Genomic DNA, 24,996 nt, shown 5'->3' with positions numbered 1-24,996 from the left:
TTCTACAATTATGTTAGTCAGAGATAAGGTTTTTACAAGTGTGTTTTGGACTAAATTATTCAAGTTACTGGGAATTAAACTTTGCATAAGCACAACATATCACCCTCAATCTGATGATCAATCAGAAAGGGTTAACCAATGCTTAGAAACCTACCTAAGATGCATGACTATACATTCTCTAAAAGAGTAGCATCTATGGTTAGCAAGAGCTCAATGGTGATATAATACAAATTATCACTCTGCCATTCAAATGAGTCATTTTCAAGCGGTTTATGATTATCCACCTTCTGCTACAGAAATTATTTGCTCTGAGGTTGCTTCTATGGCTGCTGTGGAAGACATGTTTAAGACATAAGAGGAGCTGGATCATAGCTTACAAGACAGTTGGTTATGGCTAAAAACAGAATGAAGCAAATGACTGACGAGGGCATATTAGAGAGGGAATTTCAGGTGGGGGATTGGGTATTTCTTAAGCTACAACCATATAGACAAGTTACTGTTGTTCTTAGAAAAAAATATAAAGTTGAATCCAAGGTATTTTGGTCCCTATAAGATAATACAATGAACAAGGACAGTGGCATACAACCTGTTGTTATCGAAAGAAGTTCAAATTCATCTTGTATTCCACATATCCATGTTGAAGAAAAAAAATTAAGGATCATGCTGTGGTAACCTCATCCGTTCAATTAACAAAAGGTCAAGGCAAATTAAGGTGTAACCTATTTCAATTTTGGATCGCAAGATAATGAAGAAAAGGGACAAGGCTGTAATAGTTGGATTGATTAAATGATCCAACTTCTTTGATGAAGATTCAACATGAGAAGAGCTTGGAAAGCTTCAGTAGCAATTTCCAGACTTTGATATTCATTCTTAAGGTCAAAAAATTGTTAAAAAAGGGGGAATTGTTAGAGTTACTGTATTGAAGTTGCTGCTAGATTGCGTGGGAAAGAAGAAAGGTGAAAAAGAACATTTAACTAATAGAATGGAGGGAAAATCAATTAGTTAGCAGTTAGAATTAGTGACAACAGAGTTAGTTGATACAATCACGTGTTAAACAAGCAACGATAATCAATTGTTATAAAAAAGTTAGTTAGGCAATATAATATAAATAAGAACTCTATATTAAAGAAGCAATCAATGAATAATACAATAATTTTTTGTGTTACAAATATTTCTTTTATCTTTTTAACTATCTTCTAATTCTCAATCTTTTTCTCTCATTGTAACAAATTAACCCTTAAATTGCTCGAGGTTTAACAATAATTGCTCATAGCTATATTGTAATAGATTTAAACACTTGTTTTAGAACAATTTTTTTTTTTTATCATAATTGCTATAAGGGATTTGTTGGAGAGCTAATAATTTCTCCTCGCCCCTGATTATTTAATGTTTCCAAACATCATTAAAGAAATGCCCCTGATTACATCATTAAAGAAGTGCCCCTGATTATTTAATGTTTCCAAACATCATTAAAGAAGTGTTTGGAAAAAAAAAAATACTTGTTTTTTAAAGTGTTTTTCATTCAAAAATATATTAAAATAATATTTTTTTATTTTTTTAAAAAATATTTTTAATATTAACACATTAAAATGATTTAAAAACACTAAAAATATATTAATTTAAAATAAAAAATATTTAATTTTTTTAAACAATATTTTTAAAACACAAAAACATAAACCCTAAATAAATTTCTCAATTAAGATAGGTAATTATTTGAACGTCCCATCAAGTCTCAAAAGCCTATTGATTCATGTACATCAATGCCCGCTAGACCTAATCGCCCAACGGATGCTAGGCAAGGCACCCATACAGTCCCATCCATGGAGGAAAAACGTGGATCCCCGTGGACTGTTATAAAGGTAGGTGCAGGAGTTTGAACCCTAGACTTGGAGCCAACGACAATAGCCATAGGACTCGACCACTCAAACCACCTGTGTTTAGGCTAGTGTAGTTTAACAAGGACCAAGACTCAAACTTGCATGGACAATGTTCATTGTAAAAAACTGAATATACTTGGTTTTACAAGGGACAACGTGCACAGTAAAAACTGAAAACATGTCAAAAGATGATGTCCAGATAGGGTTCTGAATGCCCTATATTTCTAGGAAAATCCCGTAAAGTTCTTTAATCCAATGTCGAACTATACATTGGCCAACTTTTGCCCCTTCCCAAAGATTCAGTTACAAAGAAAGGCAGAGTCATCGATCAAGTCAAACGAGCGCTCCACTACATGTGGGATCAAAATTCCAACAAAAAACATGATAATTGATCAAGCATGGGGAAGTAAGAAATTTTGATTTGCAGAAGAAATGCCTGGATGGAGATGATCAACAGAATGCGGTACTCCAGTCGTTCACGATGATAGCCACACAGAAACCATCAAAAGAGGAAGCATCAATATCAATCCGTAATTCACCAAGGAGTCAGGATGTTCAATTCTTTCCACCTTGTCAAAAAATGTGTTCATTGTCCGTGTAAAGGGGCAATTTTGATCCTGCAGCATGTGTTCCTTAAGACTTTTAATTGTACACGGGGAATCTATAAATGGTGAGTAATAGAAATTGCCTCTATAACAAACTATATAGTTCAAGATAACCCGGAAGCAATAGTAATTACCTTTGTCTTTATATGACTAGTTGGGTCCTGAACATTTGAATCTATCAAAGTTCTTCTATCATCATGTTGAACTGATTTTTCAACAGCCATATTGATTCCAGCCCTTTTGGACATTTTCCTAGGGACAGCTCTATAGGCAGAATCTGTATGTATTGTTTCCATTACTGAGCCAAAAAAGTTCGTTACAGGTACCTATAAGAGACAGAAGAGAGAATGAAACAGTCAGCTAGAACTTACCCCAGCCTGCACATAACATTCAGGTAAAAGCATTAAAGGGCACTTCTGACTTAAAAAGAAATTTTATTCTGAAAGAAAAAATGGTAATGGCTTCGATCTCACAAAAAGGATTGCTATACAACAGAATACAAGGTGAATTTACAAGGCTAAGCTGTAAATGTAATTATCATTCTTCTAGATGACCATAGGAATACATAAAGAGTTCATGAGAAACATGGAAAGTAGAATTCCAAGGTCTTTGGTTTGGGTAAGGAGAAGATGCAGGCTGTGTATCTGCTTATGGAGAAGACAACCAGATTCAGCTTACAACCCTGGAGTTTTTCTTATAAATGGAGAAATTTTTTTCTTAAAAATTGGAATTGAAAATAAAATGCACATTTGAGTCCTTGGGAAACACCAAATACTAAATGGAAAGATATAGAACATCCAAAAGTGCAACACAAACATGCAATAATAGAAAACCATAGGCTAAACAGCTATATTCATGGAAAGCCAGTTACTACCACCTATTGATGATGGCGAAAAGCGATTACTAGCATTGGTACAAGCAAGTGATAACAAAACATTGGAAAGACAAAATACGAAAAAATTGACATCTAGAACTTCAGTACCTCATCCAAATGTCGTCGGTATAAATCTGTTCGGTAATATGCAGTTGACATCAATGTATTTGGATCATATGAAGTAAAAAGACTGCAAAAGAACCAAAAAAGTCACAGTTCATGGCCAAATTAGATATTGATTGGGATGTTACAGATTTATACAAGCACTCTATGCAACCATATGCACTTATGAAATAAAACAGTTCAAAACTAGTCCCCCCTATTACAAAAGATCAAGAGAAATTTTGGCCTCTTTAGGCTCTTTTCCCTTTACAATTGAATTAAATCATCCATTTTATGATTACATCTAATAACATGGACCAGTTCAGTTATGCTAAGACCAGTTATGACTTGTGAATTAAGAATTGCCAAGACTGATGCTAAAAACAACATGCATAGACAAGCCCATGAGATCCAGCAGGTACTAGTTATGAGGAGGGGGGCGGCAGCTAGGTATTCTGAGTTGATATGAATATAAAGGTTGTGATGACACCATAAAACATAAAGGAAACATGCTACAAGCTGTTCATTTTAATGGCGCGAAGTCCTCTTACAAGTGTACCTGCTCAATGAGGCGTTGTCATACATATTTAGCCTCTCAAAAAAGGCAAGTGTATAGAATGTAAAACGATCCACAACAGAAACACCAACCTGTGATACATCACAACAAGACATTATAGCGTTTTGTACACTAAAATCTGGAAAAGAAATGAACTTTAATAACATGGCACCAAATATATATAACTGAAGGGAGTGAAAAACAGTCAAGGCCATCAACTGCCACTTACATCAGAGTCCAAGTGATGTGAGTACGAGTTCTCTCCTTTCATGCTACTCCCAATGGCCAAAACACCAGGTGAATGGAGCTGAAAAGGGGAGAAAATGTCCTTGCATCAGTGTCATTATCAATTAGCTTATATATTTGCCTCCATCCATTAGCGATAGACATGGATTATAACAACAAGGTTATGGATCCACTAATAAAATATTTCCTGGAACAAACGAATATTGCACTTGAGAGACAATCCATGATTGTGTAATTTGCTTCCTTTATGCTCTTCAATTGACAAATTTACCAATGTATTGAAATTGGAAATTTAATTTCACAAACAAAACATGATTTCTTGTCAAACTATGACATTCACGGAAGGAAAATATTCTTCTTTTAACTGTAGAAAGATTTTGGATATTTCTATAAATTCAACTACATGAAATTAATTGGTGCTCAAATCAATATACAATTCAGGCATGTAATAACTTGTCCCCTTTTGTCCTCGATCTGCATAACCATTCAATACATCAAAGAACCATTCAACACATCAAAGATAGGGACTGCAAATAATTTCCATATCATTCATCACTTGACCCAACTTAATTGATAAACATGACAAGTTATGAAAATTATGTTAAAGAATCTCATTCTCACCGGCAGCAACTAATCTACATGTATTGACATCAAAATTTTGGACTTAGATGTTCATAATTCATTGTTAACAAAATTTGCTAAATGACATGACATCAAGTTACTATGAATAGCAACAAAATAAAGGTAAGCCTTGACACAATATTCATAAGATTCCCATCAAAAGCAGATAAAATACCTGATTGAATAGAGTGGCAGCTTGGCAAGTGTCCACCATTATCAGCAATTCCTTGAATCTAGGTTTGTCACATTAAGCACAATTATCAGCCCGTGGTTCTTTAGGGATCACAACAGTAAAAGTAAAGGAAGTAGCATATAATGATCTAATTTTAAAAATATTGTATATTATTAGATAATTTATCTTTTCAGAGAAACTTCATTTAAAAGTGTGACATTTTCATCCTGAACTTTCCGATTATCAAAAAGCTTGACAACAGTGTCAAAACCAGATGTTATTCAATAGCACCCACAAAGTATTTCATTATGATTTGATGACTAAGATTTCAAGCATTCCTCAAAGGTCAAAGTTAGAATGAACAAAGCAAGTAGTCTCACCTACGTTTCTCCTTCATTTGCTTTACAGCATCAGCTAAATCATGACTCTGGAGCTCTTCGGAGTCCTGGAATTTTAAGAATTCATCTCCTCCATGCCCTGTCATGTACAGAAGAATGTGGCTTCCTTCATCACTTAAGAGTCGCTTTGATCTTGGAACAGCAGTTTCATGGCGACCAGTCAGAACACGTAAAAAATTTTCAACTGTTACTTCATAACCTCGATAGTCCACCTGAGTGTTAGAAGCTCAATATAATCAGGGTCTGCTCAGAAATGCACATTCTCCAAAATCCCTTCAACTGTCTTTCTATTTAAAAAAGTGTTCTTTTACAATAGAGAATACAATGGGAATATAAAGAATATCATCACAACAAGAGATATCTTTGCATGCCGACATGATATTAGAGCCTTGATGACCAAACAATTATGAATTCGAATCTCTTGATAAAATTAAACACAAGGCAGTGATACATCTGTGCAAGTTTGAAACCCAAAAAGCTTTCATTTGAAGGGGCATGTTAGAGAATAATATAAATCATATTTTGAGACCTCACAACATGTGTTTATATATGAACAACTATTATCCTCTCATCAGATCAAACAAACTCAAAACTTAAGTTTTTAGATTGAGATGGTTCTTTGATTACCCACAACATAATAATATACATGAACAACTCATTTGGTGTGTCAATCAGATCTTTAGATAATTAATGGTAAGTTGAAAGCCATAAATAGCTGAAGTTGAGCACTTCATGGATTTTATAGTTATTGAATGTTACAATTACAAACCTTGACCTTACAAGATGTAACCAATTTTCAAGTACATGAGATCAAATTTCTGAACATTTAACAAGTAAAACTTCACACTAATTTGAAGTTTGAGATTATAACAAAAGATTGCTGATTGAAAAGTACCATAATAGACCTACGAAAGTTGCGAATCATTTTATCTTCTAAAACATAGTAGAGGGAGTGGAAAGCTCATGAAGTGAAAGCTGACTCTAAAATACATTCATCAGAGTTGCAACCAATAATGTGCAACCTATGAATAATAATGGTCAAGTGCAGCTACTTTTCCTTAAAACTCTAAAGAAACGGCCCCTTCTTAAATGAGTTCCATTATTCACAAGTTGTCTTCGCAACTTTTTGACCCAAAAACATTGATAAGGAGTAAATATGCTTTTCAAAAGGGTAGGAGAGCTAAACAGAAACCAGAAACTGACCTCCACATTGTCTCCATATAAGTTAAGTCTATGGTTTTCATTGTTGAAGACTTGTGCAGGGTACTTGTTCCTAGCATTACAAGCCATATCGTCTGCCAACATCAGTATTATCCTCTCATCAGGTATACCTAATCGCTTAACTGTCCTGGAAACACACAAAAACTAAGACAGTACAGAAAAGACTAAACAACAAGAAAAAGAAATGACGAGGTGATCAAAGCAACAAATTCAACATACTGGAATGCTCACCTATACAATGACAAAGTGTTAGCCATGTGCCGATAATTAAACCTGAAAGAAGGAAGGATAAAAAATAATCAATTCCACCGATACCTCTAAACTACGAAAAATCAAAAACCATAGAAAGGAACAGCCTTTCACTGGAAAAGAAAAAATTAACTAACTCTTACTTTATATATAAATGACTCAGTTCTCTATCATTTTCTTTATCAGTATATACCTAATTAGATCACAAGCTCAAAACCAATCATTGACACCATATATATCACATAAAAATGCAATCTTTTTACATCAAAAAACACAAAATTCTAACATGGGTATCATAACATAACTACAAAGTAAGTAATTCCTAGTACTTAGAGCATATAAAATTCTAACATGGGTGTATCACATAGCACATAAACATGTTACCTATACTAAAAACAACCTAAATTCTAACCTGGGTATGATTAAACTATTCCAACAACAGCACAAATAAATCAAAAGGATTAAAACTTTGAAAAGAAATGAAGCTGAAACTTAATTACCAGAAACGAGAAGTGCAAACCAAGACAGCCCAGTTGTTAGTATGCATAGTGGTGTCAGCTGAAGAAGAATGAGAACTGTATGCAATTGCATTGTTAAGAAAAAAAAACAGAAATATAGACATTTTAAAACTGAACAAACTGTAAATCTTGAACCCCATCATCATACACAAACAAAAATTCAATCTTGGCAACTTCTCAAAGATTGGCTTTTTCTTGATTCTAAACTACAGGCTACTCCCCCCTCTCTCTCTCACAAGGGACCGTGAAATGCCTTGTGCAGATCAAACAACCAATGGTTTGAATAAGATACCCAGAACGACTTGTCGTTAAAATTACAGAGAATGATGGGCTCGCAGGATCTCGTAGATTCAAAGAATAGCTCAGCCCATAGTACTGAAGTAGTTTCAAGCTTAGCCCAACAACTCCTAACTCCTATTTTTATTTTTCCATTTCTATTACTTCAATTCTTTCTCCCTCTCTCTTTCAGTGTTTAGAAATGCGGCGGTTTTTACTTCTACATGCGTTTTAAAAAAGTATTTTATTTAAAAAATATTAAATTAGTATTTTTTTAATATTTTATATAATATGCTGATGTTAAAAATTTAAAAAAAATTAATACATTATCAAATTTACAAGTTATTGTTGAATAATGTTTTTTTTTTAAACAATTTATTATAAAAAAAGTCAGAGTAGCCCTTTTTGTCTGCAATGATGATTAAAATTATATTAATTAAAGTAGAAGAAAAGAAAAGGAAAGAAAATGTATATCTATTTTGAAAAAAATAAAAATTGCTCTTGAAACAAAAAAAAAAAAAGCATATAATTATAAAGACTAGTTATTTTTGCTTATTTTTTTTTAAATAATTATTTTTAATTGTGTTACAAATAACATAAAAAAGTTAATTTATTTTTAAAAAAATATTAAAAAAATATTTTTTATTTTTTTAAAATTATTTTTGAGGTTAATACATGAAAACATATAAAAAATAATTTTAAATAAATTTTTGTTAAACAAATATTTTAAAAATGCATTTTGGAAAGTAATTCTAAACAACTTGCAGCGTTGACTTCTGCCATCACACTTCTCAATTCCCACTCTCTCTCTGTCTCTCTGCTTCTTCTCCCTCACCGCATGATACAGGTTCTTCTTTCTCTTTACCATTCGCACGCGCTTGTGTGTTCTGTGTATATGGGTCTGTCACTTTGTTTTTTTAATTTTCCTTCTGGTTAATGATAAAGATTCATTTTTTCACTTCATTTTCTCACCCACCAAACATTATTTTATTTTTAAAATAAACCTTTTTTTGACAAGATGAGCTTGATGGCTTGGATGGGGTCTTTATTTATTGATTCTTACTTTTTTTTTTAATATATTAGCTTATTGGGTTATATGATTTCTGTTTTGAGCAGGTTTTGCAGTTTGATTTTTTCGCATAAAGCTTTTTCCTTTTCAGGTAATTCTGATGTAGATTGATTTTTCTATGAAGTTTTTCCCTTATTAGTCTGTATCAATGAGATATTTATTGGTCATGAATCCTCTTTGAAACCCATTTTGTTTTTGAGGGTTTCTTGATTTTTTATAAGTTTTGTGTTTGGATCATTTACTCATTTTGCCTTACTTAGTCAGTGATTTCAACAGCTAGAATTGAAGTTCGGCCAAAAGGGTAAAGCCCTTCAAAGTTTTTTTTTGTGTGTTTATAAGCTATTCATTTGCATTAATTCATAAATGAGGTTCTTGTTAGCTTTCACTTTGATTGAGTGATTGAATAAGCTTATTGTATGACATAGTTTTTACATGCCCTTTTAGCAGGATATTCTTCTTCTTGTGATCATATGAAGAAGAAAAAGAAGATGAGGAGTGGTATTGATGGTGTAAATGCTGCCTTGAGCTCTGATGACATCCTATGTGAGATCCTCCTTCGGGTGCCACCAGAAACTGTTTTTAGTTTAATCATAGTATCGAAGAGGTGGCTTCATGTTATCTGCAGCTCTGTTTTTTGTCAACATTATCTGAGACGATGGCCACTGGCTTATCGCATGTTGGGCTTCTTTGTGTGCAATAATTTGTACCTTGGGAGAGGTCAAAATGGTGTGCGCCGACCACGAACAGAACCTGCTATGCCATTATTGTCAACTTGTAAAGAGGGTGATGACTTGAAGTTCTCTAAGACCCTCAAGCAGTATGGCTACTTCATTGACTCTTCCAATGGCCTTCTTCTTTGCGGTCGCCACCCAAAGAGATATTTTGTTTGGAATCCCATTACCAAACAACACTACAAAATTCCTAAGCCTCGGGTATACTTTGAAGACTTGTGCATGGCATTCCTTGCCGAGGACCATCCTAGTGTCGATATGTGCTACAAGGTCATTCGTGCAAAATGTGATTTCAGTCTTGATGAAGACATGAAAACTGTCCCCATCGAGACTTTCAACTCCAAGACTAGTACATGGAATTTTTCCACGTTGACCTGTGTTCCATCTTTGTCACTATGTCCTTGGTCAGTAGCCACTGTGGTGAAAGGTGTTGTTCACTGGTATGCAGCACAGAGAAACTTAGCAATCTATGATCCTCATAATGGTGAGAGGCGCTTATCTTCGATTAAACTACCAGGCTCAATTGATTTTGAGGAGCGTGTTCTGGGGGAGTCCTTTGACGGGCGGTTGCAGTATGGTTGGAGCTGTAAGTCAGGGTTAGAGATATGGGTTCTTGAAAAGGAAGAAGCTGGCCATGCAACGACTCCCTCAGATGATGGATATCCAAACAAAGGCTGGAACTTGAGATATAGATTGAACTTTAAAACAATGTGGAAGAAGAATCCCACATTCATGACAAAATCTTGCTTGCGAGACAAAGAAACTCAGATATTGTCATTTCTTCACCGAAACTCCAAATCTGTCTGCATCAGATCTGGTCCAGACATATTTCTCTTGCACCTTGTGAACCAGAAGGTTGAAGCTGTTCTTTATAATGGTCGTGGCTCTTCCATTTCATGGGATTTCAGCAGAGTGGCACCATACTTTCGGCCAGATTGGCCTCATTCTTCCTTATGCCTCCCTGGAAAGAGCATGACATGATCAGGTACTTCTTTGACAAAGTAGTTTGTAAATATGGTATATGTAATACCTAGAGGCAGTTTTGTCTATCTAGCAGCTGCATGTATTTAACTAATGATTGCATAGGCAGTGCAGACTTGAGGGTTTTCTTTTGTTATCGTACTTCTATGTGTGCCTGACTGTTTCTGTGGATGTTATGTGCATCTATCTTACCACACTGGTAGCTGTGGTTCTATTTCCTTTTCAATGCTTAGCAATTAGCTATACTGTTGTTTGATGCAGTGTTTCCCTAAGCATTGCTTGAGAGGATGTGCTAGTATTTCCTGTATCATATGCAGGGTTTCTTCTGAACTTTGGACTGGTCCTTCCCTATTTTGTTTTGGTTTCGCAGTAGTTGAAGACGTAACTATGTTCCTTCTCATGCTTAGTGATTACAGAATGATGCAGACTCAGTAGCTCTCCAGGCTTAAAAAAGTGATTACAGAATGATGCCTGTGTGTTTGGCTGTGTGTCTGGCATTGTGATAGTTACAAAGAAGGTTACAAAAAAAAAAAAAAAAAGTTTTAAAACTCTTCTGACATGGATTTTTATTTGTAAAATAAATAAAATAAATATCTATGAGTGAAAAGCAAATTATTTTAATTTATATAAAACTAAGATTTGAAATGTCATTATTTGTGGGGTTATGGTGCAAAAAAATAAAATCTATTTAGTTAACTAAATTGATTTTTTTATATGTTAAAGTTCGGTAGTAGTTGTTTTTTAAAATATATTTTTTATTTTTTAAAATTTATTTTTGATAATAAAATATTAATTAATTTTTTTTTAAAATAATTTTAGAATGCAAAAATAAAAATAAATAGAGCTCAATAATTCTCCACGCATGAAAAATTGGCACTTCTGATGTCAAGAAATGTGGCTCGTGGCTTGCTTGTGCCCGGCTCTAACTCTGCTTGATGGATCTCATTTGATATGATTTCCTATTTCTTTGATCAACGAAAAGCTTATCGTTTTTTTTTTGGTTTTTTTTCCATTAATGAGGGGAAGAGGAAGACTAATGAAAAATAACCAAACAGTTGATCCTCGGAATGTGGCTTAATTCCATGACAAGAAGGCTCACTCAAGCAGAACCTCTTTGCCCCTTCTTTTTAATATAATAGAAAATTGGATAAAAATATATTTATACTATTTTTTATTTATTTATACCATCTTTCTCTAAAAATATATATATTTTTCGTTCAATCCCTTTTTTCATCATTTTTTGTTAAAATTAATTAAAATCAATAATCCGGATGTGAATATAAAAATTAAAATTATGAAATGTTTAAATGGATATTTATGGGAAAAAAAATCCTAGTTTTGACGCAATGACAGAAAAAAAAAAATCAATTTTATCCCTCCATGACACGTTTCACAATATATTTTCATCTTCCTTGTCTTCTTTTTATACCTCAACAATTATGAGAACTGCCATGTGTTGGAATAACTTGAACAGAAGAGCTGCATGATCCTCCATCAGCAGCAGCAAAGGCGACGCTGGTGTTATGTTGCATTGGAGCTGCATGGCCAGAGCCCGATTCCTGATGGCCAGCAGCAAAGGCGATGCTAACCCTGAACCACAGTTGAGGGTTAGCATTATCTACCACCAATGTAGGATCCATTAAAGGAGAGAATCAGAGATTTTTGTAACTTCAATGATTACCAACAAGGAATGATAAGGATTAAGTGCTGTATTTTCATATGAACACTAATCCTTAAGCCGCACCATCACAATTTTACCAGGACTGGATTGATTACAGAATTATATAGAGAAAAAAGAGTAAATTGTCACTCAGTCCCGGTGTTTTTACCAGAATAATTAGTTAGTCCTTTTGCTCGGAAAGCCTAATATCGCATCCCTATCGCAAATTCTTCAAATCCTAATCTTCTTTCACAAGCATTATTTTTTCTCCCTTCAAAAATGTCAGCTAGTTGTACAACAAAATGAAGAAATGTCACTACATTGATATGGGAGCAATGGCATCCCTTTTTGTAGCAATGGACTACCTATAGAAAAGAATTTCAAAGGAATTGTCGTAATGTCTAGTGTAAGGCAAAATCTCTGAAAATGAATAACCTCCCAGGAGACCATCTACAGTTGAGGAGCTTGAGGGTTGAATTTACATCTTTCAGTAATGAGAGACCAACGAATAGAAATCAATCCATTTCTGCAGTGTGATGATGTTTATTCGATGCGCGGCAGCAAGAAACTAAAGCCCGAGTTCTCGCGAATCAGAGGTGGTGGTTCAATGTCAGCAATGTCAATTTGTTCCATGGACTTTGATAAGTCATCAACTGAAAATGGAATGCTGCAAACATGAAAAATTTTGTAATAGGTCAGCGACAGCCTCAAGGTCAGGGTACATGCAAAACTGGTTGAGGAGATGCCTCTTCTTTTGCCAAAGAAACATTCATAAGCTTCTGTCCATTAATAAGATTTTTAGCTGATTTCAATGCAAGTGGAGAGCACTGGTTTCTTGATGAAAGTTTCCAGCTAATTAGAATTCTAGTTGGGTATCAGAAAATGTGCATCACAAGTTGAAATTAATAAAATAAAAAAAGGTTCAATGATGCAGAAGGTAAAGGAGAAGCTAATATTGTTTGCTGACCTTGAATCATCATCCAGCAGGAAAGAACTGCTAACTGCATTATTCGAATCTTCCGTCATCAGCACCCTCATATTCGATATAACCTGCAGCACAAAAGCATACACATGGGAAAACTCAACTGGATCAGTTTTTCCTCAAACGGAATACGGAAATGGTTACTAATGTTCCCATGTGACAAAGATGACTATAACCTAGTGTAGTAATGGCATCGATAAGAACTTACATCGGTGGACACACTGTGTGTGCCGTACTTGTCATCCCAGTACATGGTACTGATACGGTATAGCTGCTGGATACTTAGAACCTGCATATAGAGTTTAATTTGGTTATGGCATATAGTGAAGATGACAACATAAGAAAAGAGTATATCTAGGCACTCTTAGATAAGAATTCATCACTCACCGGGCACAGGTCATGGCTTATCTCATCCAAAGTTTTCTTCGGCTTCTGATGAATAACCTACATCAGAAAAGGATCAAATGGAACATGTCATTTGCTTTTCTTATTCATTATCTTGACGTGTAATTGTGATCTAGTGGAAGAACTGGTAAATTAATAAAGAACAAAAAGATACCAGAAACCCGATAGCCTGTCTAATATGCTTGAGCTCATCCCAGGATGAACCTGCATACTGCGTTTATATATTTTCGTTTTTGTTAGTGTTTCTTATAGGTTATGATCACAGAATGTGAGCAAATGAATCCCAGGTACCTCATCTGTTGCGTTGTAACACCAGTGCTCCAATTCGGCCAACCCAGTTTTAACATATTCACCATTGCTAAATGAACAGCATTCTCTTCTTAATAGAAGGCTGCCAAAAAAAGGTTCATAAATAACCAAAATTATGGCCACAGTAGAAGACAAACGAAAATGGGATAATAGACTGAATACCTGTTGAATAGTTGAACATTGATGAAGGAAAATATCTGCGTGAACACCTTACGAACTAAAAATGGGGGTACCTAGAAAAAGAATCATAGGAAAATTAATTTACATTTCACATAATGTTAAAAAGTTCTGAAAATCTATTAAAAAAAAATGACAGCCGATCCCTACTAGATTCCAATGTTCCCTCAGAGGTCATCTTCCTGTCATCTCTACCCTTCACAAATAGGTCGAGATGACTATAAAACAGCTGATCCATACTACATAAGCGATGCAGAAAGTAGGGACACTCTGATAACAAAGCACAGAAAAAGGGAGGTCTCTTACATGATTAGATTTCAAAGTGCTTAAGAAGTTTCCAAGGCTCTTCACAATCCCTTGCCAGTGAGCAATCAGGGCTTGCTGGGCTGCAGTGTTGGCTACTGAGCGTGCCCCCTTCACTAAGCTTGCTCTGGATGTTCTTGGTGCCTATGTAAATTGTGTTCAAACAAATGCTATCTAAGAAATTTACAAAAAAATAATTTAAACATGTTCGTGGAAGCATAATTGCATAGAAAATATACCTGGATGCATAATCCAAGCAAAGGAGATATTTCTTTCTTCAGATTATCCCGAATCATTCCATAAATTTTTTCTACATATGCTGTAAGCTGCTGCTTGAAAAGCAAAGCGGGGTACTTGGCTTCAACTTGCCGCAAAGTGTCCACTCCACCATTATTGATCAAGGATAGATTGACTCCTTGTGGAGCTCCACGGAAACTCTAAAGGAACATAGCATAGACACCTGAATTTAGTAAAGAAAATAAATTTTCCGGTTGGCTTTTGGTGATTTCAATCAGAATTGTGCATACCTGTGTCATTCTTCCAAATATAGTAGCTGATGATGATCGTCGGCGCTGTGGAGCCATTCCTGCTGCACCACTTGCTTTCAATGTACGTTGAAGCAGTAAGAGAAGTGTTGAGGCATTGGATAACCAATAGGCCAAGCTATCATTGTTATCCTGGGTCTGATGTTCAAATTAAAACAACTTGTGAAAAGGGGCGACTTATGGTGGAAAAGAATGGTAATAAATAAAAACTTTAATGCCCAAGTTTTGGAATTTCAAACCTCAATAGCATGGCCTATGGTCTGGATGATCCGATCAAACACACTGGTTCGCTCAACTTCAAATGATCTCCACTGCAAAAGGCACTTGTATATGATACAAGCAGCTATAGGTCTATTCCCTGCAAAGCCTAGGTGTTGTGCGACGCAACGAATGAGCAACTCCTGGTTCTCCTGTTGTTTCTCATTTAATGACTTCTGTGGTTTATCATCTACTTCAGAGTGCTCCCTGTGGTTCACTGAAGGGCTCTGCAGATCCTAATCCATTTGATCAGGTAAACAGTAACAGAAAAAGAGTCAAGAAAGAACATTACAGGAACTCAAAAAACTGAAGATGGATTATTATGTGATCAATGCTTACCAAACTTGTTCTTGCAGCATCAACTGGAATATGACTTTCAACCCTCTGCCAAATATCAGAAAATGAAAAAAGCTCTAACTCGTTCTGTAACAGAAAATTCAAAGTCTAATATGACACTGTAAACAAGTACCTGCATTACTGATCTGGAGCGTCCTGAGAGGAACTTGTTGGGTGCCATGGACAGAGCCTGTTGCCGTAGGACTTTATTCTCCGACTCTAAATTGGTAAGTTTCTCTTCTAGCCTGATAATAAAAGGTACAGATTAATATTTTCCATGGGACAGATAATAATTAGAACCTCAAAAGTCTGCTGTGCAGGAGAATTATAGTTTTCGGCATGCAAGTGGTTTCTCCAATATTAAAATAAAGCAGTCAAGAGAAACTATTCTTGCGTCCTACCTTTGCAAGGATTCCTGAAGTTGTTGAACCTTTTTCTCCGTCTCTTCCAATTTCACCCGTCTTTCTTCGCTAATCTCTTGTACTTCACTGTATTTCTTTTGAGTATCATCAGCTCTTTGTTTCTCATAATCTAACGTGACCTGCAGGGCATGAGACCAGTGACAAGATTGACTAAATGAAATAACAAATTTTGCAGCTAGTGTACGTACAATAAACCAAAACCTGTGCAAACTCAAAAGTGTTTTTAGTACTAGATGAATGATAAACATGCATACATTGATTCTAATGAATCCTTATTGTGGAAAGGGATTTCGCTAACTGATGCATTATTTTCCGAACATGTTTCTTCATTTGAAAATGAAATGACTACTTGATATCGCGTGTTTGATTCTACAAGAAAAATGCTATTTATTTCATTACAAGATCAAAACTTCTTACCTTTAGGTTTTCTACTTCGTCTGTTAGAGAATCAATTTTCTTAGTATCTTCAACGAGTACTTGAGTTTCTTTAATTACAGGAGGTGCCTCATTAATAGCATTCTTTGCAGCCTCCCTCTCCTTGACTATCAAAGCATTGGCTTCTTCTATTTTAATTTTCATTTCTTCCAATGAATTCTGGAATTTCACTGCCTCTTGCGCTCTTGCTTCTTCCAAATCGGTCTGCATCAATGATTTCAAGCCTTGGCATGAGCAGATAATCATCAAAATCCAAAGCTAAAAGCAACAATTTCTTCTAGTCATAAATGATCAGGTAATAATTGAAGGATGTTGATGTCAAATAATTTTCCATTTAGACTCAAAATCGTACTATCCTGCTGGATGTTGTGTTAGCATAATGCTTTCGCAATATGTTGTAAATTTACACATAACCAAGAACATTCTCTTTGGAAAATATCATTCTGCAGAACATGTTACCCTTAATCGTTTTTCGAGTTGTAAACGCCATGTGAGTTCCTCTACATGTTTTTCAAGCTTGTCTTTGGCTTCTCTTAGTGCGCCGGTGTCTCTTGCAGCCTGCGAGAAATTGGAGATGTATGTCAATAATCCTATTTAAAACCACAGGCAAAAAGTGATACAGGTCTCAAGCATTTAGCAGGAAAGAAATGCTGTGCAAGACATACTATTCGTATCCAATATATGCTTGTAGTTGTTGGCTTTGTCATGACTATGAAAGACCGAAAGGTGTCAAGGGTGGCCTATTGTTCATGTTAATTCTTATCGAAATATCATCTGTTTCTATTATTGAACTAAGCCAATATGGCTCGGAGTAAGCGTTCAACAATTCAATTTGTAGCTCATGCACAAACACCGTGTTTCTGGCTTACAACAAACACTTGACTGAAACTTTTGGCTGTTCATTAGCACTACCATCTCGAAATCTTGAAGAACTCGGTTTAATTTCATTTAATTGCTAATCATTTGTTAACCAATATGCTAAGATTATCTAATGAAGTACAGTTGATATAAGCGTTTGTGAAATTATATTCGTTAAATTATGTTATTCCCTTAGATCAATAGGTTGCAAACATAAAGTTGAAAATTACACATGGAAATGATAAACCTTTTAAAGCCCTATAGATAAAACATTGAACAATACTGACCATTTTGAGCAACCTTAGCTCTCTTCTAGCAACTCTACACCTCCATCCTGTTTGTGTGACAACTGCACCTCTCTTTAGCCTCTTATAGTAGGAAACAGCTTTATGACAGCGCCACCGGGCCTGCATTGCTTATCCAAGTAAAGAGTGCTATATTTGACTGCTGGAACACCAGAAAGTAGAGAATTAATGAATAAGTTATGTATTGTCAAGGGGGATAACCTGGATAATGGTTGCAGCTTTAGTTCGTTTCCTAAATCTGAATTCCTTGCGAGCAATCATAGCTCTTAAACCTGTTTGCACGACAAGTGCAGATACATGAAGTTTCTTGTAGGCTGTTCTGGCTGCATATTTACGTGTATGCTTCTGAATTTTTATAGCAGCTGCCTCCCTCCTCATTCTGTCAAAAATTTTGCAAGCCAGTCTTCCTACAAAATCATACAAATTCATGTGAAATAAGTCAAGGCAAAAAATGTTTGCAGAAGAACAGGAAACAAAAAGTACACATGGAATTAAGAAAAAAGATGATTGAAATATCAAAGACAAAAAAAATGCATTTCTAAACCAGGTTAAGCTATTAGATTTTCTAATGAATCACCTCTCCATAGTGATTGCACCAATACAGTAGCCTTCCGCAACGCAATAAACCTTTTACGAGCATAATGCGTCTGTACACACCCCTGGATGGTTTTTGCTGCATTGTTGAGTACCTCAGCTCTTCTTGCATCCAATTCAGCCATCTGACCAGCTCTCAAGAATACCTTAGTTTTACCTATCTGCAAGCCAAACCAGGGCAAATTGAATAAACAGTTCTGACCAAGGGCTTCGATTATTTTGAAACATGTATGTGACTGGATGAATGATTTCCATTAATTTGTAACATAGACATCAACTGTGAATCATGTGTTACACGTCATTCGTGTTGCTTTCACATCAGAAAAACACTCTCATAATGATATCCTACATTATCTGCTATTACCAGCGAAAGCAAAGAAACTTCAGGATTACCTGGAACCCTTGAAGTCCCTTCTTTTCCAAAATCTTTTTGCAAGCAACCTTTTCGTCATAGCTGCTCACAATAAATTTTATATATAATAAATCCACATATTTTTCAAGTGTAATCAGAAAATTCAATAAATTATTAAGAAGTGGCCGCAACTTTACAGTGAAAGAAGTCTCAAATATCATCTACTTAAGCAGCATTTTATCCTAGAACAGATTGCTTACCTTCCTGCCAAAGCCTCGGGGAAAAGAAGTCCAAATCGATTTACGAATTCAAAGAAAGGGCGACGAGTAGGGTATCCAGCCATACTAATTCGGATTGCTTCTAAAACACCCTACATGAACAGCCATTAGTAATAAATTAACAAATAAAACAAGCAAGAATTTGTGTGAAAACCACCTCGAAACTAAATAAATGTCAGATTGAAAATGGAATTGGATAATTTGTATCCATTTTTTGCAAAAGAAGTAGAGAAACAGAAACATTTTGAGAAAACAATCTGTACTATGAAGCAATGTTATCTTGTACTTACACCACAACGCAATTGCTGCATGATATTGATATTCTCAAATATGGCAGGTTTTAGCTGATTGTTTGGCTTAACACATCTTATGTAGTGAGGTTCAGTAGAATTTAATGTTTCCATTAGTTGTTGAAGTTGTAGCTGCATCATTTTGAATACAGAATGTCAGTTCTCAATTCCTGAACTACATGAAAGCATACAATATTTCTGACAAAAGACATAGGGGGTACTATAGACTATCAGATCAACTGGTGTTTATGTAAGAAAAAAGCAACTGCCTTTGTCATCTAGATAACATAGGAAAATTACCTTAAAACGAGAACCAATCGAAGAGAACTTTGAAGATTTGCTTGTCTCTACTGGAAGTGGAGGGAAAAGACCTGCTACAAAAGGACATTTGGAAACACCCAACAAATCTTGATGTTCGGGAACTACATAGTCTTTGTTCTTGTCCAAAAAGTGGTCGGATTGATACTGGACCTGAAAATGCGAGAAAATAATCTTAAAGTAGCCACAGTTCAAATCATGCAAGTATATACTACTAATGTTTTATCGATAGAGCTTACCTCTCCAGCATAATGAGCAATGGTGAAATCCGTGCGAGACAATTTTGGCTTGATAAAGCGCTTGTGAACTTTATATGTTTGATAAAGCTTGTTTGAAAATGTTTCATGTGTCGACTTGGGAAACATGCTGAAAAGAAGACATTGTTAACAAGAATTGAGAAACCAATTTGATCTTCGACAAGAAGATTAAAGAAAGAAACAACATGCAGCTGACAAGAGATACGTGGAAATTTCTAAATTATTTTAAGTGGGAATTACAGCCAGAACTCTTTGCATTTTGATGCAAATTATCCTGGAAAGCATGGATTAAAGTAACATACCAAGCTTCATCAAGGAGAGCTACTATCCCACCTGGTTTCTGCAGGATCCCAAGAAAAAAATAGACAAGTAAATGATAGGAGCAATGGTGTGCAAAATGTGACAAAAACAATTTTAAAAATAGTTTGAAGAGTGCTCAAAACTTGCACGTGCATGCCCCATCACAGTCCTTTGTCAACGATCTAGGTATAGAAGAAAAGAGAAAATGTGAATCATGGGGGAAAAACCTTTTCAATAAGATCCAAGACATCTTGATTATCGACAAACTCAATGTAGCTCCAATCAATCTGCTCTTTTGTGTATTCCTCTTGTTCCATTTTGAAGACGTGCTGAGAGTCATTACCAAACCTTCTTTAGTTAGATAGTTGAAAATGACTCTAGCTAAATGGTCAACATGGTCTGCAGGATTACCTGGTTGAAATGCTGCTGCAACTTCTCGTTTGTGTAATTAATACAGAACTGCTCAAAGCTGCAAAGAAAGGATTGTAAAATTGTTACAAGAACTGTCCGAGTAGTTCCTGTAATCTATGTAAGAATAACACCATCCATTCAATTATATGCATCTAGCTTTCATCGGTTCTTGCCTATTTGTCTTGAAGCTTTCAAAACCGTAGATGTCGAGGACGCCAATCAGAGATTTTGAGTTAGGATCTTGTCCAATGGAATTATTAATCTTATCCACTATCCTGCACATGACCCAACAAATTTAACATCGTAAGACTCCTTAAGTTACAAAGGACATCAATGGAAGACATTAATGTCTTACCAATCAAATAAACGAGAATAAATCGTCTTAGCTAAACCATCCCTGCTAATCACCGCACTTTGAGGATCAAGACTTCGCTTGATAACCTCCTCGGGAGTGATCATGACACGCTTGCATAATGCATCTTCCAAGGCAACAGGATCACACCTGAAAAAAAAAAACAAAAGATGTGGCAATAACATCTAACATGAAAGCAAACACATCAGATACCATCCATGCTTATGTATGAAAATTAGATGTTGTACATTAGCAGCTCCGCAGTTGTTTTGAGATGGAATTTAGATTGATCATCTTTAGGTACCGATGAATCAACTTCCTTTCCCTTAGCAAAATCAATATTTCCAATATGAAGGACTGCAGCAACAACTCTGAAAATTGCTTCCTGGGAGAGAGGGAAAGAGAGTAAGATGCCGGACCGACTGGCAGCAGTCAAAAGCATATTACTTCAAAAGCTATACCTGCTCCCTTGCACTTATTCCAACAATATCCATAGCTCTTCTTGTGGCAAGGTAGTCATGCGCATCGCTTACACCAACTAGTTCAAAGCAAGTTGACTGGTTAAGATAGTGGAATGATTTTGGGCTCCCCAACTTATACCTCTCTATTTCCTGTTAACAGTAAGTTAGAACTTGTATCAAACTGGCTTGATAAACACGCGCCATTAGCTATAAAATCACAGTTGGAGCTCTCATTTCACCAGAAAGTTACCTCCTGTGGTGCGGCACAAAGAAGGTAAAAACAATGGTAGTTGCGCTCAGGATTGGAAACTTGGCAAACACGAGATCTCTCTAGAAGGTAAGTTCTGATGGCAGCTCCAGAAATTCTTCCGTGCTTGTCAAACTGGATCTCAACAAATTTACCAAAACGGCTGCACCAGTATTAATTTTAGGAACACATCAATGCAAAAACACCAATGAATATAGTTTTGAAACTTCTTGATGAAATTGTCAATAAAATTATTGGAGGTATGTTCATGTCGGGAAAAAATTAGCCCTTCATTGTTGTGGAAGATTTGATGCTAAAGCATGCGCGCATGTAGCAATTTTAGCTGATACTCATTTCATGTCAAAGTGAATTATCTCACCTGGAATTGTTATTTCTAACAGTTTTAGCATTCCCGAATGCTTCAAGGACTGGATTTGACTGCAATCAGATCAGATAACAGAAAAGTCTAATCAGATGCCTGTGTGAAATGAAAGGAATACCCCAGTAGAAGATAAAATGAAACAGTGAAACTCTAAAGGTTAGAACGAAAGATGAATGTTCAAACATACTTCAAGAACTTGTTGTTCAACTGTTCGTCCTTCAGTGGCAGCTCGACCGCCTAAAAATGCAAGGTACCTCATAAGCATTTTCGTGGTCTCGGTTTTACCCGCACCACTTTCACCACTGACCAAAATGGAATTGCTCTTCCCTTCAATGACCATTGCCCTGAATTTAACAAAGCATTTCATTGATTATGCTTCCATTTATAAAGAAAATGACATGGAATGACAAATGGGAATAGGAATTACCTGTATGAAACATCAGCAACCGCAAAAACATGAGGACTTAACTCTCCAAATGGTGCTCCCTTGTATTGTTGCATCATGTGACCATCATAGAGATGGGGCAGTCTTTGAAATGGATTGATGGCAATAAGAATATTTCCAGTATACGTCTGAGATCGAAAGGCAGAGGTTTATATTGTTACACAGATCATTGAATCGGAAATCATTTTTTTTTTTAATTTAGAGCAATGTTGGATGTATTATTAGCATGAAGGGGAAGGAAGATTTACATAGATTTCATTCAGCTCATATCTTGTTTTCAGGTTCTCCAGAACTCCAGGCTCGTGCAAGTAAGAAAGCTTTGTCATGTCATCAACTCCACCAGCAGGAGCTTCCATATCTTTCGGATATATTTTCGATAATTTTGCCGTGACCTTTTGTTAGCAAAACAGGAAAGACAATGTCAGGAAGCTAGAAAAACTCAACTATTAAAATGAGATATGAAGATTTTTAGGACTAAATCATAAATATCACTGCAAGATTAGTTTTAATCACTTGTTTTAGCGATGGAGACATGCATGGCCAGTTTAGTAGGACAAAAGATGCTAAGAACAAGAATTTTTCTGAATTTCAGAACATGTAGAACTAGTCCCTCGAATGCAAACCCTAACATGATTACAGAGGAACAAAGAATCAAAATGTAAGTAAAATTTATTACTTCAGAACCTTCAACTACATGAACTGATATGCTGCAAAAAGAAAGTGAATAAAAAAGAAACAACTTAAGGAATTTGATGCACCTTCTTCCCATTTGAAGCTTCGATCTCGGCATCCTGTCCAGTAATCTTTGATACCTTCCCATCAAGCCAAGCCAACTCATGGTCTTCAACCCAAACATGAGAACCTACAATTATATTCTCCTTACTTCCCTGAGTATTCAAAGCATAAACATATAAGGTGCAAGAAGTGAATATTTGGCTAGAATGTAATGTTACTTTCATAATATTTACATGGTTGGTGTCACACCCTTAAATACATGCAAAGAAATCAAACAAACAAACACTAATTAAACACTATTTGTTTTTACGTTTGGAACTACATTGTAAAATTACATTTAACTTGAAAAAGCATAAAATTAATGTTTTTTTTTTATATTTTCTAATGATTTTGATGTAAATATTCAGTTTTTTTAACACTTCAACAGTATACTCTTTTGTTAAAGCAGATATGACCACTTTATCAATAAAATTTTAATATTATATTAAAACAATAATTTAACTTAATAATTTAAGCTCTTATTACAAAAAAAAATATTTTATATAACCCTCTATCATGCTTTCTCCTAGCATTCTTGTTCTGTTCTTCATGAAAGAGTTCCACTCTAGTTCCTATTATCCAAGCTTAAACCATTTGTGATCTCCACATTAACAATTAAAGATAAATGAATTTTCCAGCCCCATGAAAGCTGCTTCAATGCAGCCACATTGTTGATAGATCAAGTCGACAATACTATGAGATCGTATCATGAACTCTTCCTTCATAAAAAGGATTCATACAAAGACTTATCACACGTAAAACAACAAATACAATAATAAAAAGAAATCGATCCACTTACCATTTTGAAGAAATCTAAATTCAAGTTTGGACTAAGCAAGCTCCATCTTCATAAAATGTAAAGATCCAACCATTCAACTTTCTTGGCTCAAAATTCTACCTTCACCTCTCGTTGATCGTACCAATCTATATATATATATAGATCAATGCAATGACTATGTTGGCACCTCCATTGAAGACCCTTTTAGGCACAAACATGGATTGGATTCATAATTTCACAAAAACTAGATCAAGTTCAATTCTTTTTCTTCTTTTTTACACCCCAATTCCAAATATGGGAAAAGATTAAAAAAAGAACGGACTTTTAAAGGAAATACATCAAGTTCGGACTAAAAAGAAACTGAAAATTTTGGTTTAAATCTTTGTTTAGAAGAGGAAGGAAGAAAGAAAGAATGGAGAGTGAAGAGAGTTTCTGTTTTTAGTGGACGAAAGATAGTGAATGAGTATGAGATGATGAGACAGTCTTCAAGAGGACCTTTGAGTTCGGTTTGGTTCCCTTTGGTTTCGCGCCAATTCGTGGCTCCTAACCAAGTCTTCTCTAAAATGCCTCCATCTATTCATCCTATTGGATCATGCTTCATCTCTTCTTCATGGCCGTTGGATTTTAATCCACCCATCATCTAAAACATTATCATTTGATAACACATTAAAAGAGAAAATATATTTTATATATTATTATTAATATAGTTGATAACATTTTATATACCGAATTTAGGACCTAAACTTGGTTAACAAAAAAATTCCTGAAATATTATATATTTATCATTATAATTGATTTAATATATAAATTATTCTTATAATACTATTTCTCCATTTTTTTTCTTTCCTAATCCTTTTATATATATATATATATATTCCCCTTTCAAATCCATGATAGAACCTAGCAAGAAACAAGTTTTCTTGGCTTTTGTTAACAAAAAAATTTCTGAAATATTATATATTTATAATTATAATTGATTCAATATATAAAATATTCTTATAATACTATTTCTCCATCTTTTTCTTTCCTAATGCTTTATATATATATTCAATCCATGATAAAACCTAGCAATAAACAAGTCTTCTTGGCTTTCGTATCTTAAACCTAATGTTCTTCTAAATTAAGTAGCAAGTCTTTGATTGAGCAATTAGTTAGGAAGGAAAAGGAGACTGAAGCTCTCGAAGAAACTCTTTACAAATCAAAGCAAGAAGTACAAAAAGAAACTCAAAAGGCTCATTGCCCTCTCCTTCTCCGACCAACAGCCTA

General features: G+C 35.1%; 3 protein-coding genes across 12 annotated transcripts; 1 reads left to right on the top strand and 2 right to left on the bottom strand.

Annotated features, from left to right (window-relative positions):
• Positions 1–1,969: 1,969 nt before the first annotated feature.
• On the bottom strand, positions 1,970–7,746 carry LOC18108061 (uncharacterized). Its single transcript, XM_006370909.3, has 10 exons — positions 7,422–7,746; positions 6,904–6,945; positions 6,655–6,799; positions 5,434–5,663; positions 5,057–5,114; positions 4,244–4,321; positions 4,018–4,106; positions 3,465–3,546; positions 2,617–2,808; positions 1,970–2,494 (listed from the first exon to the last, which is right to left on the bottom strand). Exons 1-10 carry the CDS (start codon positions 7,583–7,585, stop codon positions 2,354–2,356), a joined length of 1,221 nt encoding a protein of 406 aa, XP_006370971.1. The 5' UTR covers positions 7,586–7,746; the 3' UTR covers positions 1,970–2,353.
• Positions 7,747–8,460: 714 nt separating this feature from the next.
• Positions 8,461–10,722, top strand: LOC18108062 (F-box protein At5g03970). Of its 10 annotated transcripts, none has more exons than XM_052449687.1 (3): positions 8,461–8,562; positions 8,832–8,875; positions 9,232–10,722. In XM_052449687.1, exon 3 carries the CDS (start codon positions 9,255–9,257, stop codon positions 10,494–10,496), a length of 1,242 nt encoding a protein of 413 aa, XP_052305647.1. In that variant the 5' UTR covers positions 8,461–8,562; positions 8,832–8,875; positions 9,232–9,254; the 3' UTR covers positions 10,497–10,722. The 10 variants fall into 10 exon arrangements, with proteins under 10 accessions (XP_052305647.1, XP_024447643.1, XP_024447641.1 ...); XM_024591875.2 differs by having other exon boundaries at positions 8,471–8,562; positions 9,229–10,722; XM_024591873.2 differs by having other exon boundaries at positions 8,471–8,614.
• A 1,538-nt stretch (positions 10,723–12,260) lies between these two features.
• On the bottom strand, positions 12,261–24,166 carry LOC18108063 (myosin-11). Its single transcript, XM_024591309.2, has 38 exons — positions 23,752–24,166; positions 22,937–23,065; positions 22,427–22,570; positions 22,161–22,306; positions 21,921–22,077; positions 21,731–21,789; positions 21,355–21,514; positions 21,105–21,254; positions 20,892–21,028; positions 20,647–20,793; positions 20,465–20,566; positions 20,292–20,349; positions 20,108–20,209; positions 19,883–19,920; positions 19,563–19,689; positions 19,306–19,476; positions 19,006–19,137; positions 18,698–18,807; positions 18,479–18,539; positions 18,069–18,246; positions 17,693–17,898; positions 17,474–17,593; positions 16,788–16,886; positions 16,311–16,532; positions 15,873–16,012; positions 15,605–15,716; positions 15,475–15,519; positions 15,117–15,371; positions 14,860–15,015; positions 14,572–14,769; positions 14,336–14,476; positions 14,015–14,085; positions 13,835–13,934; positions 13,698–13,754; positions 13,526–13,582; positions 13,347–13,427; positions 13,124–13,206; positions 12,261–12,823 (listed from the first exon to the last, which is right to left on the bottom strand). Exons 1-38 carry the CDS (start codon positions 23,752–23,754, stop codon positions 12,700–12,702), a joined length of 4,578 nt encoding a protein of 1,525 aa, XP_024447077.2. The 5' UTR covers positions 23,755–24,166; the 3' UTR covers positions 12,261–12,699.
• Positions 24,167–24,996: the final 830 nt, after the last annotated feature.

Source organism: Populus trichocarpa, chromosome 19, assembly GCF_000002775.5.
Source record: "Populus trichocarpa isolate Nisqually-1 chromosome 19, P.trichocarpa_v4.1, whole genome shotgun sequence".
NCBI classification, from domain to species: domain Eukaryota; kingdom Viridiplantae; phylum Streptophyta; class Magnoliopsida; order Malpighiales; family Salicaceae; genus Populus; species Populus trichocarpa.
The sequence above is the reverse complement of the archived record's forward strand: the minus strand, read 5'-3'. Positions and strand labels throughout refer to the sequence as shown.